The sequence below is a fragment of the Chiloscyllium punctatum genome, chromosome 10 (genome assembly GCF_047496795.1).
Source record: "Chiloscyllium punctatum isolate Juve2018m chromosome 10, sChiPun1.3, whole genome shotgun sequence".
Lineage (NCBI taxonomy): Eukaryota > Metazoa > Chordata > Chondrichthyes > Orectolobiformes > Hemiscylliidae > Chiloscyllium > Chiloscyllium punctatum.
In genome coordinates, this window is record NC_092748.1 from 82660798 (window position 1) to 82680158 (window position 19361).

Below are 19361 nucleotides of genomic sequence, written 5' to 3' on the forward strand. Positions count from 1 at the left end.
TTTCCCCTCATGTCTCCTTTGAACTTTCCCCCCTCACCTTAAATGCATGCCTCCTAGTATTGGACATTTCAGCTCTGGCAAGAAGATTCTGACTGTTAGCTCTATCTATGCATCTCATAACTTTATGGACTCCTATCAAGTCTTCCGTCAGTCTCTGCTGCTCCAGAGAAAACTACTTGAGTTTTTCGAGCCTCTCCTTATAGCTCATACTTTCTAATCCATGCACAATCTGGTAAACCTCTTCTGCACTCTCCCAAAGCCTCCACATCTCTCCTGTAATGTGGCGACCAGAATTGAATGCAATACTCTTAAGTGTGGCCTAACCAAAGTCTTATAAAGCCTCAACATGACATTCTGACTCTTGTACTCAATTCCCCAAACAATAAAGGCAAGCATGCCATACACCTTCTATACCACTGTATCTACTTGCATGGCTGCTTTCAGGGAGCCTTGGATGTCAACCCCAAGATCCCTCTGTACATCAATACTGGTCAGGGTCCTGCCATTAACTGTATACTTTTCCTTAACATTTGATCTCCTAAAGTGCAGCACCTCACACTTGCCTGGATTAAATTCCATCTGCCATTTCTCCACCCATAATAGCAACTGATCTATATCCCGCTGTATCCTTTGACAAATTTCTACACTATCCACAATTCCACCAACCTTTGCAGCATCTGCAAACTTACTAACCCACCCATCTATATTTTTATCCAAGTCACATACATATCACAAACAGCAGAGGCCCCAATATGGATCCCTGCAGAACACCACTAGCCATGAACCTCCAGCCTGTAAAACAACGTTCCACCAGTACGCTTTGCCTTCTATGAGCAACCCAATTCTGAATCCACGTAGCCAAGTCACCACAGATCCCATGTATCTTAAGCTTTTGGATAAACCTACTATGACAGACTTTGTCGAAAGCTTCACTAAAATCCATATAGACAACACCCTCATCTGTATCACTGCCTCAAAAAATTCAATCAAGTTACTAAGGCATAACTTGTCATTAACAAAGCCATGCTAAATAGGCCATGCTTTTCCAATTGCACATAAATTATATCTCTAAGAATTCTCTCCAACAGGTTCCCAACATTGTGAAAATAAAGTCTGTATTAGCACCAAAGAAAATATAGCAACCAATCATGATACATTTGTGGTAATAATCCTTTAGTGTTGGTTCTAACATACTACAAGCTATTTTTTAAAAATTGCATTGATAAGTCCCTTGCACAACATGAAGACATTGCCTAAAATGCTTCATAGCCAATGAAGCATTTTCAAAGCAATCAAAGCAATTGCAACCTGAGAAAAAATATCTTCTTACAACAACTGGGTAGGATCTAGAATGCACTGTTGGAGTGTTCTGGACATAGGATGAATTGACATTTTCAAAAGGGAATTGGATCATTCCCAAAGAAGAAAAACTTTTCAGGAGTGACAGTAGTTGAAATACTCTTGCAGAAAGCTGGCACAGATGCAGTGGGCCAAATGACCATCTTTTTTCTTGGAACCAATCTGTGATTCTATGAACTAATCGCAGATACATGATTAACAACATAAGCATCATACATATTAGAGGAGATTTCCATCTCCAATAAGGGAGAATCTCAACAACTGTCCTTGAAATTTTCTGGCATTACAATAATACACATCCTCCAGTGCAGCAACTCACTGAGTCTTCTTATCAACCTCTATGAATCATTGTGCTTTCACCAAAACTTATGAACATACAAATTAGGAGCAGGAATAGGCCACTGGTCCCGCAAACCTGCTGTTCTCTTCATCAGGTCACGGCTAATCTGATTATTCCATTTTCCTGCCCATTCTTGATGATCATTCAACCGTTTGTTTGTCAAGGATCTATCCCTGCCTTAAACATATTCAGACTGTTTATACTACCTTTTGAAAAAAGAAAGCTTCAAAGTTTCACAACAATCTGAGAAAAAACATTCTGTTAATCTCTGTTTTAAATGAGTAGACCTTTATTATTCTCCGACAAAAGGAAGCATCCTTTCCACACCCAACCTATCAAGACCTTCCAAGGTCTCACATGTTTGTACATCTCTATGACTCTATGTTTCACTCAAAAACCTCAGCAAACACAAGTTCTAGCCCTGTCCAACTTCCTTTAAAAGCCACCCATTCTAACTGTTAGTCTAGTTGTTTTATTCCCAAGCCATTCATTATTTCTTTGAATATTTGTAATCTAAGGTTTGAAGGTAGATCTGATAGTATTTATTTGGGCTCTCCACACCTTGAATTAACTTGTCCACTATTATTTTTGCTATCACTTTCTCTAAAGGCATTCCCTCAGGAAATCTTGTTGAAATATCCAGAATTGTTGAAAAATACTGATTCCCAATTCTAGTTTTGGTAGGAATATCACACACTAAGGCTCTGCTGAATAGTTCTTTGAAAGTTGATACCAGAATTAAAGGCTTGATTGATGGTTGGGTAACCCCACGACCTGTATGGCATCTCCAACTAAACTTAACTACATCTTTAAGTCATCCTGGCCAGTAAAAATATTTTAGTCTTTTAGCCTGCATTTTTCTAATACCTTAGTGGCTTCCACTTGGAATCTTGTAAGCCACATTTAAATTCTCATTAAGAAACTAGCCCAGCACCACCTTCTCAAGGGCAAATACAAACGGGCAATAAATGCTGGCCAACAGTGACACCCATGTCCCAGAAGTGAGTGAATAAAGAAAATCAGAGGGAACTACCATCTGATGCATAAATGCCCATTCCTTCTTGACTGGAATTTGATGTTGTCTCCATTTCCTCATTAATAATTTGGGCTGTATCGTTATAGTGGCTAATGAAATCTAACAGGTTCTTTTGAAATGTCTTACCAGACTCACCACATTAATTACCTGGCCTACTCCTCTGACATCTCTCACATTGAATTCAAGCCGGACTTACCTTGCACCATTCCCTGACAAACTCACCGCTCAGCAGACATTTACTGAAAGGTGGCACCTCTTATGTCTGCAGCATCTTCAAGAGATTACTGTGTGGCAGGTAAGCATTGAAAATCTAAGATTCCCCCTCTCCACCAATGTCATGGTACAGCCACCGGCCAATGGCTGGCATGGCTGTCAGCATGGCTGACAGTCCCTTACACATACAACATCATTCTCTCACTCACAGTTTAACCACCACACCACACACTTTACCTGTCTATAGCTTCACCCTTTCTGTACACTCTTTGACAGGGCCACCCTGTCTCCAGGGCCCACTGTATACTCACAAACTATCTTTGCCCAGTAGTGTAACATTATACACAGACAACTAATCAATCAACCACAAACATGAACTTTTATTTACAGAAAGCAAAGGAGAAAACAAACAAAACTAGTTGGGGCTGAGGTTTGTCCTGACAATGCAAACCAGATTTTTGTATCATGACCAAAGAATATTTGACAATCCATGATTACCTAATGCACCCACCTCTCTTCTAATGAAAGCAGATGGCAATAAAATTCTGTCTGGTTTGTAGTGCTCAACCCAGCTGAGCTCTATCATGGATAATTGTAGTATGATCCATTAAGATGGTGCCATACTGTTCCTTCATGTTAATGAAATCAGTTTTATTATTGACCCCTCAAACATATCATCCTTTCCCCTTGTTAAAACCTCTTCTTTAATTTTTAATACCAACATATCAGCTTCTTTTTCCTTCCCTGTATCAGGTAGTCAGATATATTAATTCCTGAAACTTCCTTTCCTTTGTGCCAAGTCTCTGTTCTAACATTCACATCACTATTCCACATGGTGACTTGTGCCTGAACGTCTGTCTGTTTTCCTTCATATCATTATATTCCAGTTCACAGTTTGGCCAATAATCTATAACTGTTCATATCTCTGCCTGTACTCTCAGTTTTATTTAAGCATTTATGAAGTGTAATATTTATCCTATCGATGTCCCTGAAATCTTGATATATAAGCAATGGCATTAGTTGAATGAGTAGTGTCCAAAATAAATCATTTTTTAACCAAAATGACAAAAACACTTTGTGCTTTCAGTTACAAATGAATATGTTTTCTCTGCTCCTACATTGCACTTTGTACTTTAATGATTCGTTTGCAGTTAGTGAAAGTTTACTTGAACTGTGATTGGCCACAGTACCAGTACACCTCTTAAAGTAAGGTACAATAAATTTAGTGAGCCATCCCCGTTTGTATCAAAGATCAACAGTCAGAAGTGTCTGATTTATAGTTGATCTGCTTGTTGTACAAGAATGAAGATCGACTTACACTGTCACATCCTGCCCAAGGAATGGCCCAATCTAAAACAGGTAACAGTCTGGTGATATGGTTCAGAATTTTTGATAATTGAGTAGAAGGGGTCACGTTGAGCAACAGAGTAAATAAAATTCTCTCTAAGAAAAATAAATGCATAAAGGATGTAAAACATTGAGAGGCCTTTGTATGAAGATGAGAGGCAAGATATACACTAGATAGCAAACCTTCGTTTAACTGACCATGCCACTGATTCTGGCAAAGCACAGCAAAATATGGGTTAATATTCTCAATCTGGTAATAACTTTTCAATCATGTGTTAATGAGGTAATATGTTGGTAGTTTGCATGAATGTTTAACCATTTTTGATATGTTTGCATTTGTGTGAGAAGGTGAGGAAAAATATACTATGGAAGCAATAGGCAATTATCATAATGTTGCACCTTGCATGAATTTTATTGGCATGCTGTCAGAACCAAAAAGACACTCCAGTCTCTCCAGCTGCTTTAGTGCTGTGAAAAATTGTCCAATTTCTCTATCCAACCTTTCAAATAGAGAGACATCTTTCGATATATATAGAGAAGAGATATAATGTATCTCAATTAAATATTAAATGAAAAGCCTTGCTGAGGAATCTTAGATTGTTGTGTAGTTTTCATTAACTCAGAGCCATGATTCCCTTATTGGCCAAGGATTAACAATGAGAATGAGAGGACAATGCAGATATGAGAGACTTTTCACAGTTGCCAACCACAGCTACACAAAGAGCCTTTATATTCTCATGAGATTCATTCAGTCCTTTGGTCCATGTATGTAGGCATCTTTTAATGATTATATTTGGCAAAAATATTTTACATATGCAATACTAGGAAGTTTAAAAAATCTAGACATCATTTTGTGGCTAGGCATGTATCATACACCCTCAATGTTGTTGAGGTTGGAACAGTTCCATAACCTAAATAGATTGAGCTCAAAACAATTGGTCTGGCCTACATTTACCTAGCAACTTCTTGGTGTTGACGTTTTTCATGACAAAGTGCCACTGTCAGTGAGTGTAGATTTCAGTTGTGCTCCTCGATGGTTTTGCCCATCACCAGTGAATCATCAGCAATATATGCACTTCCAAGAATCATAGAGTCATAGATTCATGCAGCACAGCAACAGACACTTTGGTCCAACATGTCCATGCTGAACATAATCTCAAACTAAACTAGTCCTACCTGCCTGCTCCTGGCCCAGATCCCACCAAACCTTTCCTTTTCATGCAATTATCTAAATGCCTTTTAAATGTGTAATTGTACCCATATCCACCACTTCCTCAGAAAGCTCACTGCACTAGCAAACCACCCTGTGCAAAAAAAGCCCTTCATGTATTTTTAAAATCTCTCTCCTCTCACCTTAAAAATGTGTTCCCTAATCTTGAAATCCCCCATCTTAGGGAAAAGACAACTACCATTAACTCTATCTATACCCCTTATTATTTTACAAACTTCGATCAGGTCACTTTTGAGCAAGTTTCGTCCAGGTGCATAATAAAGATCTTCACTTTGTCCTAACATTTCCTAAGGTGTGTACAAATACTGCCAGTTCTCCCTGATCCTGAAATCAGTTTGATGTGGTGTCATTTATTTTCACTTGAATAACCCAATTGCCTGATTGACAAAGCCTACAATATGGAGAGCACACGGTGACATTTTAACCACTCACCTCAGGCTCAATAATCAACATTCAGTTTCTGGGAGTTAGAAAATACCTCCTGCTCCTGAAATCCTTTGCAACCCTTTCCTTATTACTGTCCATATGCTGCTAAAACAGATCCTGACTAACAGATAGACCGAAAGGTAATCTATGAAAATACTCAGCTAAATTTTACCAGAAATTGGCTAACTGTGATTTGGGCAAGTTTCATGCAGCACTTCTCCTTGAGACCGAGCAGGTTTCTCATGTTAATCCCCAAATTTATCTTATTACTGATGTGGCAAAGCCCTAGAGCACCCGTACAGTCATGTTCTCTGACTTGCTCCACGCAAAAGTCCTCACCATTGCTGGACCTACAGCTTTAATGGCCCAATTCAGGATCAAAAACCAACCATGTCAACAACCAATTTAACCAGCTCAAAAATCAAGTTGAGCCTGGTGCTCCTTTTAGACCTGAGTGTGAGAAGCAGGATATCATCACATAACCAGCAGTTACATTGTGTAGTGATTTGTTTTCTTGGTCTTGGTGTAAATGTATCATCTCCATTGCTTCAAATCTTGTCTAAGGCATTTTCTTATGGTTTCCCAGTTTACACCACTATTTTCATTTTCTAGGAAAATTAACTGCTGATCACCATGCTGTACCTGTGTATTGTTTTCCTTAGTACAAAATTATCACTCTCATACAACAAGACATTGACATGATGCTGAGATGTGGCAGATGTTGTTCAACCTGGATAAATGCGAAGTGATTCATTTTGGAAGGTTGAATTTGAATGCTGAATACAGAGTTAAAGACAGGATTCTTGGCAGTGTGGAGGAACAGTGGGATCTAGGGGTGCATGTACATAGATCCTTCAAAGTTGCCACCCAAGTTGATAGGGTTGTTAAGAAGGCATATGGTGTTTTGGCTTTCATTAACAGAGGGACTGAGGTTAAGAGACACGAGGTTTTGCTGCAGGTCTATAAAACCTTGGTTAGAACACACTTGGAATATTGTGTCCAGCTCTGGTCACCTCATTATAGGAAGGATGTATATGCTTTACGAGAGGGCGCAGAGGAGATTTACCAGGATGCTGCCCAGATTGGAGGGAATGTCTTATGAAGAGAAGTTGAGTGAGCTAGGGTTTTTTGCACTGGAGAGAAGAAGGAAGAGAGGTGGCTTGATAAAGGTGTAAAAGGTAATGAGAGGCATAGATATAGTAGATAGCCAGAGATTGTTCCCCTGGGCAGAAATGGCTGTCATAAGGGGTCATAATTTTAAGGTGATTGGAGGAAGGTGTAATGGAAATGTCAGAGGTAGGTTCTTTACACAGAGAGTGGTGGGTGCGTGGAATGCACTACCAGCGGTGGTAGTAGAGTCAGAGACATTAGAGACATTTAAGCGACTGCTGAATAAGCACATGGACAGCAGTAAATTGAGCGGTGTATAGGTTAGGTTGATCTTAGATTAAGATAAATGCTTGGCACAACATTGTGGGTCGAAGGGCCTGTACTGTGCTGTACTGTTCTATGTTCTATACTTGATTGGTCAGTAGCATAGGTTCAATTTACTTGAAGATCTCAAACAGGTTTATTCAACAGACAAAGTGATATTTTGCAGTTACATAGCACCTTATGTATACATCCTTAGTCTAGCAAACAACTGATCATGTGATGTCATCCTGCTCCTTGGCTTATTAGCATTCTTAGCTCTTCACCGATCTCCAAGGAGAATTGTTAACTCTAATGGAACTCTTTTGATTCTAATAGAACTAAAACAAGATCTCCTAAATAAGAATAAATTATGATGAAAGCTCTCAACAGCTCAGGCAGCATCAATGACAAAGAAAATAAACTTTAAGAACACAGATTTATAGGGTAAACCTGGTGGAACACAGATCCAGAAAAATTCTTTGGGACTGAGGACATGAAAGCCTTAAGATTTTAATAGCAGGATTTCATTGTAGTACAATGATCAGGCCATGACTTGGCTGCCTTGAGTGTGGCCTATTTTCTGCATTTTAAAGTTTAAAGGGGTAGGAATGTAGTGTTTGGGACTGGTTGACCACTCCTAATATTTAACACTGCACCAACTATCCCTATGCATTGAGGGGTGGTAGAAGTTAAAATCAAAGTCAACATTTCTGGTCAATTTTCTTACATCAGAAATGGAATATGTTAAGATTCATATATTTTAAACCAATGCAAAACCAGAAAAAAAAGGAGGCAGGAAGGAAATAAAAACAGAAATGTGGCAGGCTGGACTGTAGGAGTAGTTAAGCGATAAAATGATGATGCAAATCTATAGAGTTGGTACGAGTAAAAAGAAACAAAACAAGTCTGTAGGAGGCATAAATCATAAGACCATAAGACCATAAGACATAGGAGTGGAAGTAAGGCCATTCGGCCCATCGAGTCCACTCCGCCATTCAATCATGGCTGATGGGCATTTCAACTCTACTTACCCGCATTCTCCCCGTAGCCCTTAATTCCTTGTGACATCAAGAATTTATCAATCTCTGCCTTGAAGACATTTAGCGTCCTGGCCTCCACTGCACTCTGCGGCAATGAATTCCACAGGGCCACCACTCTCTGGCTGAAGAAATGTCTCCGCATTTCTGTTCTGAATTTACCGTCTCTAATTCTACGGCTGTGTCCACGGGTCCTAGTCTCCTCACCTAACGGAAACAAGTTCCTAGCATCCACCCTTTCCAAGCCATGTATTATCTTGTACGTCTCTATTAAGTCTCCCCTTAATCTTCTAAACTCCAATGAATACAATCCCAAGATCCTCAGCCGTTCCTCATATGTTAGACCTACCATTCCAGGGATCATCCGTGTGAATCTCCGCTGGACACGTTCCAGTGCCAGTATGTCCTTCCTGAGGTGTGGGGACCAAAACTGGACGCAGTACTCCAAATGGGGCCTAACCAGAGCTTTATAAAGTCTCAGTAGCACAATGGTGTTTTTATATTCCAACCCTCATGAGATAAGTGACAACATCGCATTCGCTTTCTTAATCACAGACTCAACCTGCATGTTGACCTTTAGAGAATCCTCGACTAGCACTCCCAGATCCCTTTGTACTTTTGCTTTACGAATTTTCTCACCATTTAGAAAGTAGTCTGTGCTTTTATTCTTTTTGCCAAAGTGCAAGACCTCACATTTGTTCACGTTGAATTCCATCAGCCATTTCCTGGACCACTTTCCCAAAATGTCTAGATCCTTCTGCAGCCTCCCCACTTCCTCAGTACTATCTGCCTGTCCACCTATCTTCGTATCATCGGCAAACTTCGCTAGAATGCCCCCAGTCCCTTCATCCAGATCATTAATATATAACGCGAACAGCTGTGGCCCCAACACTGAACCCTGCTCGTCACCGGCTGCCATTCTGAAAAAGAACTTTTTATCCCAAATCTCTGCCTTCTGTCAGACAGCCAATCCTCAATCCATCCCAGTAGCTCACCTCGAATACCATGGGCCCTCACCTTGCTCAGCAGCCTCCCGTGCGGCACCTTATCAAAGGCCTTTTGGAAGTCTAGATAGACCACATCCACTGGGTTTCCCTGGTCCAACCTGCTTGTCACCTCTTCAAAGAATACCAACAGGTTTATCAGGCATGACCTCCCCTTAGTAAATCCATGTTGACTTGTTCTAATCAGACTCTGCTCTTCTAAGAATTTAGAAACCTCATTCTTAATGATGGATTCTAGAATTTTACCAACAACCGAGGTTAGGCTAATTGGCCTATAATTTTCCATCTTTTGTCTTGATCCTTTCTGGAACAATGGGGTTACAACTGCGATCTTCCAATCATTCGGGACTTTCCGTGACTCCAGTGACTCTTGAAAGATCTCAACCAATGCCTCCGCTATTTCCTCAGCCACTTCTCTCAGAACTCTAGGATGTATCCCATCGGGGCCAGGAGATTTATCAATTTTAAGACTTTTTAGCTTTTCTAGCACTATCTCTTTTGTAATGACAACCATACTCAACTCAGCCTCCTGACTCCCTTTAATTGTTGGGATATTACTCCTGTCTTCCACTGTGAAAACTGACGCAAAGTATTTGTTAAGTTCTCCAGCTATTTCCTTATCTCCCATCACTAGGCTTCCAGCATCAGTTTGAAGTGGCCCAATGTCTACTTCTGTCTGTCGTTTGTTTCTTATGTATTGAAAGAAACTTTTACTATCGTTTCTAATATTACTGGCTAGCTCACCTTCATATTTGATCCTCTCCTTTCTTATTACTCTCTTTGTTATCCTCTGTTTGTTTTTGTAGCCTTCCCAATCTTCTGATTTCTCACTGCTCTTGGCCACTTTGTAGGATCTCTCTTTTTCTTTAATACATTTCCTGACTTCCTTTGTCAGCCATGGCTGTCTAATCCCTCCCTGGATAATCTTTCTTTTCTTGGGGATGAACCTCTGTACAGTGTCTTTAATTATACCCACAAACTCCTGCCATTTTTGCTCTACTGTCTTCCCCGCAAGCCTCTGCTTCCAGTCTATTTTTGTCAGTTCCTCTCTCATGCCCTCATAATTACCTTTATTTAACTATAACACCATTACATCTGATTTTGCCTTTTCTCTTTCAAACTGCAGACTGAACTCTACCATATTATGATCGCTTCTTCCTTAGGGTTCCCTTACTTTAAGATCTTTTATAAAGTCTGGTTCATTGCAAAGCACTAGGTCCAGAATAGCCTGCTCCCTTGTGGGCTCCATGACAAGCTGTTCCAAAAAGCCATCCTGTAAGCATTCCATGAATTCCCTTTCTTTGGAGCCACTGGCAACATTATTTACCCAGTCCACCTGCATATTGAAGTCTCCCATGATCACCGTGACCTTGCCTTTCTGACATGCCTTCTCTATTTCCTGGTACATATTGCATGCCTGCTCCTGACCACTGTTAGGAGGTCTGTACACAACTCCAATTGTGGTTTTTTTGCCTTTGTGGTTCCTCAATTCCACCCACACAGACTCCACATCATCTGACGCTATGTCATTCAGTGCCATAGATTTGATATTGTTCTTAACTAACAAGGCAACCCCATCCCCTCTGCCGACCTCCCTGTCTTTTCGATAAGTTGAAAATCCTTGGAGGTTTAACTGCCAGTCCTGACCCCCCCTGTAACCAAGTCTCTGTGATGCCTACCACATCATAATCATTCACTATGATCTGTGCCATTAGTTCATCTGCTTTGTTATGAATGCTACGAGCTTTCAGGTAAAGCACCTTAAATGCTAACTTTCTTATCATTAGAGATATTGGAAGTCATATGATGTCCTAAGTTATCCTTGCTTTTTTCTGCATTCCCAGTCTGCCTCAATTTTAAATCCGCCTGGACACATGCTATCCTGCTGCTTGTCTTTCCATTTAACGCCATACTCCTTGTTGCTTTCACTTTCCCTTCCCCCCAACTCAGAAGTTTAAAGTCCTACTGACCACCCTATTTATCCTCTTCGCTAGAACATTGGTACCTGATTGGTTCAGGTGGAGACCGTCCCAACGGTACAGATCCCCCCTGTTCCAAAACTGATGCCAATGCCCCATGAAGTGGAATCCCTCTTTCCCACACCAATCCCTTAGCCACGTGTTTACTTGCCTAATTTTCTTGTCCCTATGCCAATTGGCACGTGGCTCGGGCAGTAATCCGGAGATTATGACCCTTGAGGACCTGTGCTTCAATTTCCTGCCTAATGCCTCGTAATCCCCAAACAGGTCCTCCACCCTATTCTTGCCTATGTTGTTAGTACCAACGTGGACCACAACAACTGGATCCTCCCCCTCCCGCTCCAATATCCTTTCAAGGCGGTCAGAGATGTCCCGCACCCTGGCACCGGGCAGGCAACACACCATGCGAGACTCCCGATCCGGCTGTCCCCCTAATTATAGAATCCTCTATAACCACTACTTGTCTATTAACTCCCCCCTCTTGAATGGCCTTCTGCACCATGGTGCCTTGGTCAGTTGGCTCATCCTGTCCAGAGCCCTTTTCCTCATCTGAACAGGGAGCAGGAATCTCATACCTGTTGGACAAGGTCAAGGGCTGATGCTGCTCCACTCCTGAACTCCGGTTCCCCCTACCTGCCTCACTTACAGTCACACTCTGATGAGCCTGATCACTAGCTGAATGTAAATTACTTAATCTCCCAGGTGTGACTGCCTCCTGAAACAAAGCGTCCAGGTAACTCTCCCCCTCCCGGATGTGCCGCAGTGTTTGAAGCTCAGATTCTAGATCATCAACGCTGATCCGGAGTTCTTCCAGCAACCAACACTTGCTGCAGATGTGGTCACTGCCATTCACAATGGGATCAGCCAGCTCCCACATCATACAGCTACAGCACATCACCTGCCCAGCCATCTCTGCTTAGTTAATTAATTACTTATTTACTTTATACAAGTTTGAGTTAGAATACTTTCTGATACCTCTCTGCTATAGTCTTTCCCTAAAAAATTAATATATACACACACAAAAACAAAGTAAATTTTTAACCAGTCACTGGTAAAGAAATAGAAAATCCTTACCTTAAAAAAAACCCAGTGTAGTTAAGGAGGTTAGAGGTTAGAGGAGGAGGGTGGGTGGGAGATACTACAGGTGTAGAATCTCGGGTTTAGCCGCCTTCCTGATTTATATACTCAGCCGCTGCTCCCACTCAAAATCCTTAACATTAAAAAGCAAAGTGCAAGGAAAACCTGACAAAGGTAAAGAGGTTCTTGTAGCTTCAAATGCGACAGTGAAAAGGTAAAGCCAGGAGGCTGGGTGAACACCCTGTTAGCCATGTTCCAATAGACCATCCTGATCCTAAACAACAGCCCATGTCTCCATTCCTTTTCACTCTGGTGCATGACTAGAATCTGCTATCCTCAAGAAAATAGAGAGCATAGTTAAGATATAAAGTTGCGAACTTGAATATTGATGCAGGACCTTTGTAGATTAGCTTTAAGTACATGTTTACTTAAATAACAATAATTAACATCAGAAATAACACCCCAGAAGTAATCAGTTTGTTGCAAAGCACTTTGGGTATCTAAGGATGTGAAAGGTGCTATATAAATTGCATATATCTATACAATTAAAAACACTTTCCCTTTTTTACCAGAGATATGGATATGAAGGTTGGGTCCAACTTCACCATCACTCTGAGGTATGATTATGCAAAGCATCATCATTATTAAGTTAATTAAACGATAAGACAAGCAAAATTAATAAAAGTAGTTTAACTTTGGTTCATTCTGTAATTTTGAAAATTGTATTCAAACGTATTTTCTAGTTAATTTTCTTATCTGTCACAAAGTTTCTTGTCACATATTACATGCGCTCCACAATTGCCACACCACTCTGCTTGAGACTGCTGCCTGATAAGATTGTGAAAGTGTCTCGTTAACAGATTTCCACATAATATTCCAAATATCACTCAATGACTGCGTGCCATTAGTACAGTTCAGCTGTGGATAACCTGCCAATGGAAATTTCTACAGAATGCACTGAGTCAACATAAGACACCCAAGCACACAATTTCTCTATTCCTGATCACCAAAATTCTACACACAGTTGCAATAGCATCCTATAGATCCACAACTGATCACCTAAAATGTCCTGTTTTTTAAAAGGGTGAAGCAAAAATGATAAAAGATGGCAACATATTCAGAGTGGTACAAAAAAACTGCTGGGATCCACAAGTACGGATTCAAGAAATGGATCAAGCAGGTAAATGAAGATCCAATGTTATTCTGATAATTTCTCCAAATTCATCCATATAAACAGTGGCTTACTCATTGAAATGTATCTTCTGGGTTTAATATGACTTCTATTTGAAAGGATTCTGCAGTGGTACTGGAAGCTTTGACAAACTCTATAGGCAAGTCTCCACATGTATTGTCTTACCAGTTTGTTACTATAAAGTTAAGAGACTTGCTTTGAATTTTAATGTTAAGGAGAATCTAGTCTGGATGGATCAGCAATTCACTTCCAGATTGTCATTTTTGTAAGCATGGACATTCACATTTCTCTGAAAACTGTGTCAGTACAACCCAAAATGAGACCAGGATTATGGTTTGTTGTTTTAACTAGACATCTTATCAGAGATGGTGTTTCTGTGATATGTAAGGAACAAAATTAGCAGGAGTTTTAACCCCTAATTTCTGTCCGATGACCCTGTTGACAAATCAGTTTGTAAAAATGTTGAATGAGGTGAAACTCAGATATAGCAGGTTCAGGGTGAATATGCTGGCATTCTGTGTGAACTATTTCCACTTAGCAAAGGCATCAAGAATCAGAAAAAGTGGTAAAGACAGCTCCATTTTTAAAATATTCCCTTCAGGCACCTAAACGACTGTTTGAAACAAAGTGAAGTTATTAGAAAAATACTTGAAAGAATTTGGCACATTTTGATTTGTGGAAGATGAATATCCTTGCCATGAACCCATTGATGAAGAGCTTATACACGAAATGTCAACTCTCCTTTTCCTCGGATGCTGCCTGACCAGCTGTGCCTTTCCAGCCCCACACTTTTTGACCATTATTTTGAGTGTCTACCTGCTTGGTAAGGTCAGCACTTGCCATGGAATCTGGCCATCTATAACTGGTACTGAGAAGCCCCAATATTGAATTGGCCATGCTAAATTGCACGTAGTGTTAGGTAAGGGGTAAATGTAGGGGTATGGGTGGGTTGCGCTTCAGCGGGGTGGTGTGGACTTGTTGGGCCGAAGGGCCTGTTTCCACACTGTAAGTAATCTAATCTAATCTTGACTTCTGCAATAACCCTGTTTCATCTTCATTTGGAGACTCCATTACTCACAGCCATATCTTCTCTGAGGTAGGTGCCCTTATTTTGGTATGTCCAAATCTAGGGTCCCACAGAAACAAGCACAGAAGGCCACAACCTTGCATTATCTGGTCCCAGCTTGACCACTGGTCCTTTCACCAGGAATTATGACGGAAATCTGTATCAGAAGGCCCATTGGAAATAATGGTCAAATAAATGGTTTTTGACATGATATAACCTTTGATAAATAATTCTGCATGAACACAAGAGTAAAAGCACAAATTTTATTGTCTTTATTAATTAAATTTGATTTGTAAAGGTAAATAGAAGTATTTTTGGGAAATTGTTTACAGAGCATCAAATATGTAAAAGATAGGTTCAATGATCCATTTAATAAGGTCAGTATAAAGAATAAGTTGTTTCTCATACTAGGGTCCATAGCCATCTACCTTTGACAATTATGTGAGAGTGAGAGTGAGAGAAACTTGTGACAAAAATTTGACTCTCATTATGTGTACTTTGCACCAACATAGATGAGAAGCAAAACCTAAATGGCGACTAACTGTACTGGTGCTGCTTTACTATCCATGATGGACAGAGACACAGTGATGTGTCAAATGTTGAAGTTCACTTCTTTGACAGCCGGCATGTTTTTGCAAATGCTATCACTTTATCCTTTGAGTTGAATATGGTGCTATGAGTTGATGAGTGCCTCCATAATCTGGGCATTTTTTGAAGGTATCTTACTGGAATGTGAAAAGTGATGCTGAGACTGATAAGATTTCTCTGTCCATAATCCTTGAATATCAGATAGAACATAGAAAAGTCCAGCACAGAACAGGCTCTTTGGCCCATGATGTTGTGCTGAGGTTTAATCCTAATATAAATTATAATAACTTAACCTACGCAGCCCTCAACTCACTGCTGTCCATGTACATGTCCAGCAGTCGCTTAAATGTCCCTAATGACTCTGCTTCTACCACCACAGCTGGCAACACATTCCACGCATTCACAACTCTCTGCCTTTATACCTTCCTTCCTTCAAGCTGTGCCTGTGACCTTGAGTCTGAGTGTGCATTTCTATGAAACCTCTTCCAATCTATTGTAACAAACTCAATTTGGACTTCTAACATCATAGTTTTTACTGAGGTTAAGTCACTGTGTTGTGGGCTTTTCACCACAAATTACCTTTAATTTGGCTACTTATTAAGGAATCACAATCATGTACTGAAACATTGATTAAAATATTATTTCATTTATAATAATAGCAAAACAAGACTCCTCAAATGGGCAAGTTAAACCTCACAACCCAACTTAGCTATTACCAAATTAATGGCAGAGGTTAGCTACAATTCCAACCAATAGTGTCTGTCTCTGGAAGTGTCCAGTGTTTAATCCTGGTGCAGTGGTGTTCTTCAAAGTTCTGCTGTTGAATTGTTTGCGTGTTTGATTCTTATAGGTTTTCATCCTTTAGGTCCATGATGTGATATTATTGATGATTCTTTACAGTACTTTCATCCAAAGTATTAATTACTCTTTTAGAGTCCCTGAGACTGAAACTAGTTTCTTTATCAGAAGTAACTCCCCTGTTCCTTGTAACATTCATTGTTAACTGTCTGCTTGAAGACACATTAAGGGCAGTCATTTATCCTTGTGGCATAAAGCAACTAGTTATCAAGCAGATGTCAAATGTTTTATTCATGCAGTTTCTCAGACATGACTAATTGCTTTCAGTTCCTGAATAGGTTTGTCTTTGTCCTCAATAGTTTATTCCAGAGTTATTGTTACTTCATTCTATCTGTAACAGTTTATCTTTATTGAGTCTTTCAATCCAAGAACAGTTATTAAAGTTCTGAAGTTTACACTATTGCAATTGTTCTCCACAACAAGGTGTTCACTAATTCCTGGCATTGAAGTATGTTCAATTTAATAGGTCAGAAGTGAGTTAGTGTTCCAAATATATGTGTAGAAGCTGATTGTCATAAAGTTGTCAAATATTGTTTAATGGTCTCACCATTTCTCTGGTAATTCTGGTAGAATGTTTACAATTATCATTGTTTTAATTTGCTTAGAATATCTTTTGATTGTACTTAATGCTGCATCAATTGTAGTCATGTCTTTTACAAACTGCTTGGATATTTGCTGGCTTTCTGCTCTGAGATAATGTACAACACCTAGACTGTCCATCCTCACAGTGGGCAACTAAAATCTGAACTCCATTATCTATCAATTTCACACTGATCCATAGAAGGAAACATCCTCTCCACATCTATCTTAATAAGACCACTTAGGATTTAATATGCATAATAATGCAGGAAGCTGAACTGGAAAAAAACCCCACCAAAATAAAGCCTACTCATGGCATAAATAGTTATATACAGTTATAAATAAATAAACATCCCAGGACAAACAGTTCTGAAGACCCAGCCCTGGGTCTGCTTTAATTTTTTTTCTACCCTGAAGTGTTATCACACAAAATTGAGTGACCTTCCCATCACCAAAGTCACTGATGTTTTGTTTGTTTTTTTTAACCTACTGCCCATCAGTAAAACACCCAGGTAGCCAATTGAATATTTACAAACAAATCCATTGTGGGGAATGCAAACTATAAAGGTGCCGGGGGGAGAGGGGAAGTGAGGGTGGAAGGGAGAGGGACTAAATCAAGATGGAGTTGGACGGGAACATAAAGCACTGCATCTCCTGCAGTGCCCACCTCTCTCTAAAGCCATCAAGAGCATTGGTGGGCACCACATGCTCCTTCTCCAATAATACCTGAGCATGAACATAACCATGGAAGAGAACCAGAGTCGGCATGCGTCTACTTTTTTAAATGCTTTGTTAAACTTTTTTTTAATCAACCTGATGAGAGATGTTATTACACACCCTGGAGCCGGTGGAACTTGAACCTGGACCTCACTCCACCTCATTCCAGCTCCAACCCTCCAACTCGGCATCACCCTCTTGAACTGTCCTACCTGTCCATCTTCCTTCCCACCCATCCACTCCACCCTTTCCTCCAACCTATCACCATCACCCCCCACCTGCACCTACCTATAGCCTTCCCAGCTACTTTGCTCCCACCTCCACCTCCACCCATCTATTTATCTCTCAGCCTGCCTCCTCCCCACCCCCCAACCATTTCTGATGAAGGGCTTATGCCCAAAATATCGATTCTCCTATTCCTCGGATGCTGCCTGTCCTGCTATGCTTTTCTAGTGCCACACTTTTCAACTCTGATCTCCAGCATCTGCAATCCTCATTTTCTCCTTTGTTACATGACAGCGCAGTTACAATATAATTACCAAGACTGTCAGAAACCAGGAATGGTACATCTGACACTTTCAACATCTCAAGCTGGACTCCTCAATTCTCCACCCAGGACTATGTACTATAGAATCATAGAGTCATAGAGCTGTGCAGCATGGAAACAGACTCTCCGGTCCAATTCATCATGCCAACAAGATATCCTAAACTAATCTAGTCCCATTTGCCAACATTTGGCCCATATCCCTCTAAACCCTTCCTATCCATGTACCCATTGAGATGCCTTTTAAATGATGTAATTGTACCAGCCTCCACCACTTCCTCTGGCAGCTCATTCCATACATGCACCATCCTCTGCATGAAAAAAGTTGCCCTTTAGGTCCCTGTTAAACCTTTCCCTTCTCACCTTAAACCATCTAGTTTTGGACTCCACTAACCTGGGGAAAACACCTTGACTATTCACCATCTCTATGATTTTATAAACTTCTATAAGGTCACCCCTCAGCTCCAATGCTCCAGAGAAAATAACCCCAGTCTATTCAGCCTCTCCCTAGAACTCAAACTCTCTACCCTTGGCAACATCCTTGTAAATCTATGCTGAATCCTTTCAAGTTTCACAACACCCTTCCTATAGCAGGGAGACCAGAATTGAACACTGTATTCCAGAAGTGGCCTAACCAAAGTCCTGTACAACCTTAACATAACCGTCCAACTCACTATCATTAGATTAGGTGAACTCTAATGCAGTAATATTAACAATTTTTTCAGAAACAGTACCGTATGCAGCAATCATAACTATCCCTGGTTAGCGGTCACAGTGTGCATGCTCATAAAAACAGTCAATAGGCAAGGCAAGATGAGATCCGAGGCTCGTTTCCCCACAGCCATCCTCGAGATAAGGGACAAAAGACATCCGTTAAGGGACATACAACATTCAGTCGAAAGGGAGATTTAAAGTATGGGAACATTTGGTTCACTATCTCCTTTGACATTTGTTCGGTTTTATACCTTTCAAATATTCAAAGAAGACCTACTATATACTACCATATATTTACAGGAGTTTTACTTAGAGTAATTTTTATGTCTGCTCTCGTGCTTACAGCTTCTTACGTCAGCTTAATTTCTCTTTCTCAGTAACCACACTGTTGAAAGACAATAGCAGCAGATTTATGGGAATACCACTATCCGCAGGTTCCTCTCCAAGTTACTTGAAAATGTATTGCTGTTCCTCCAATATTCCTGGGTCAAAATCCTGGAACTCTTTTCCTAACAGCATTGAGGGTGTACCTACACCAAATGGACTGCCATGGTTCAAGAGGCAGCTTACCACCATTTTCTTAAGGGGAATTAGGGAAGCACAATAAAGGCTGGCCCAGCCAATGAGGCCCACATTCCCTG

The 19361-nt window shown here is 40.4% G+C and overlaps 1 protein-coding gene across 2 annotated transcripts in view; it reads left to right on the forward strand.

The window, feature by feature from the left end:
• The first annotated feature begins 4190 nt into the window (after nt 1-4190).
• acmsd (aminocarboxymuconate semialdehyde decarboxylase) overlaps nt 4191-19361 on the forward strand; it is a 64258-nt gene continuing 49087 nt past the window's right edge. Inside the window, exons 1-3 of one of the 2 annotated variants that reach the window (XM_072579665.1) lie at nt 4191-4307; nt 13035-13079; nt 13546-13642. In XM_072579665.1, the coding sequence (XP_072435766.1) occupies nt 4251-4307; nt 13035-13079; nt 13546-13642 (199 nt within the window). In that variant the 5' untranslated portion in view covers nt 4191-4250. The remainder of the gene's footprint in view (nt 4308-13034; nt 13080-13545; nt 13643-19361) is intronic. The other variant, XM_072579666.1, reaches the window with a different exon arrangement.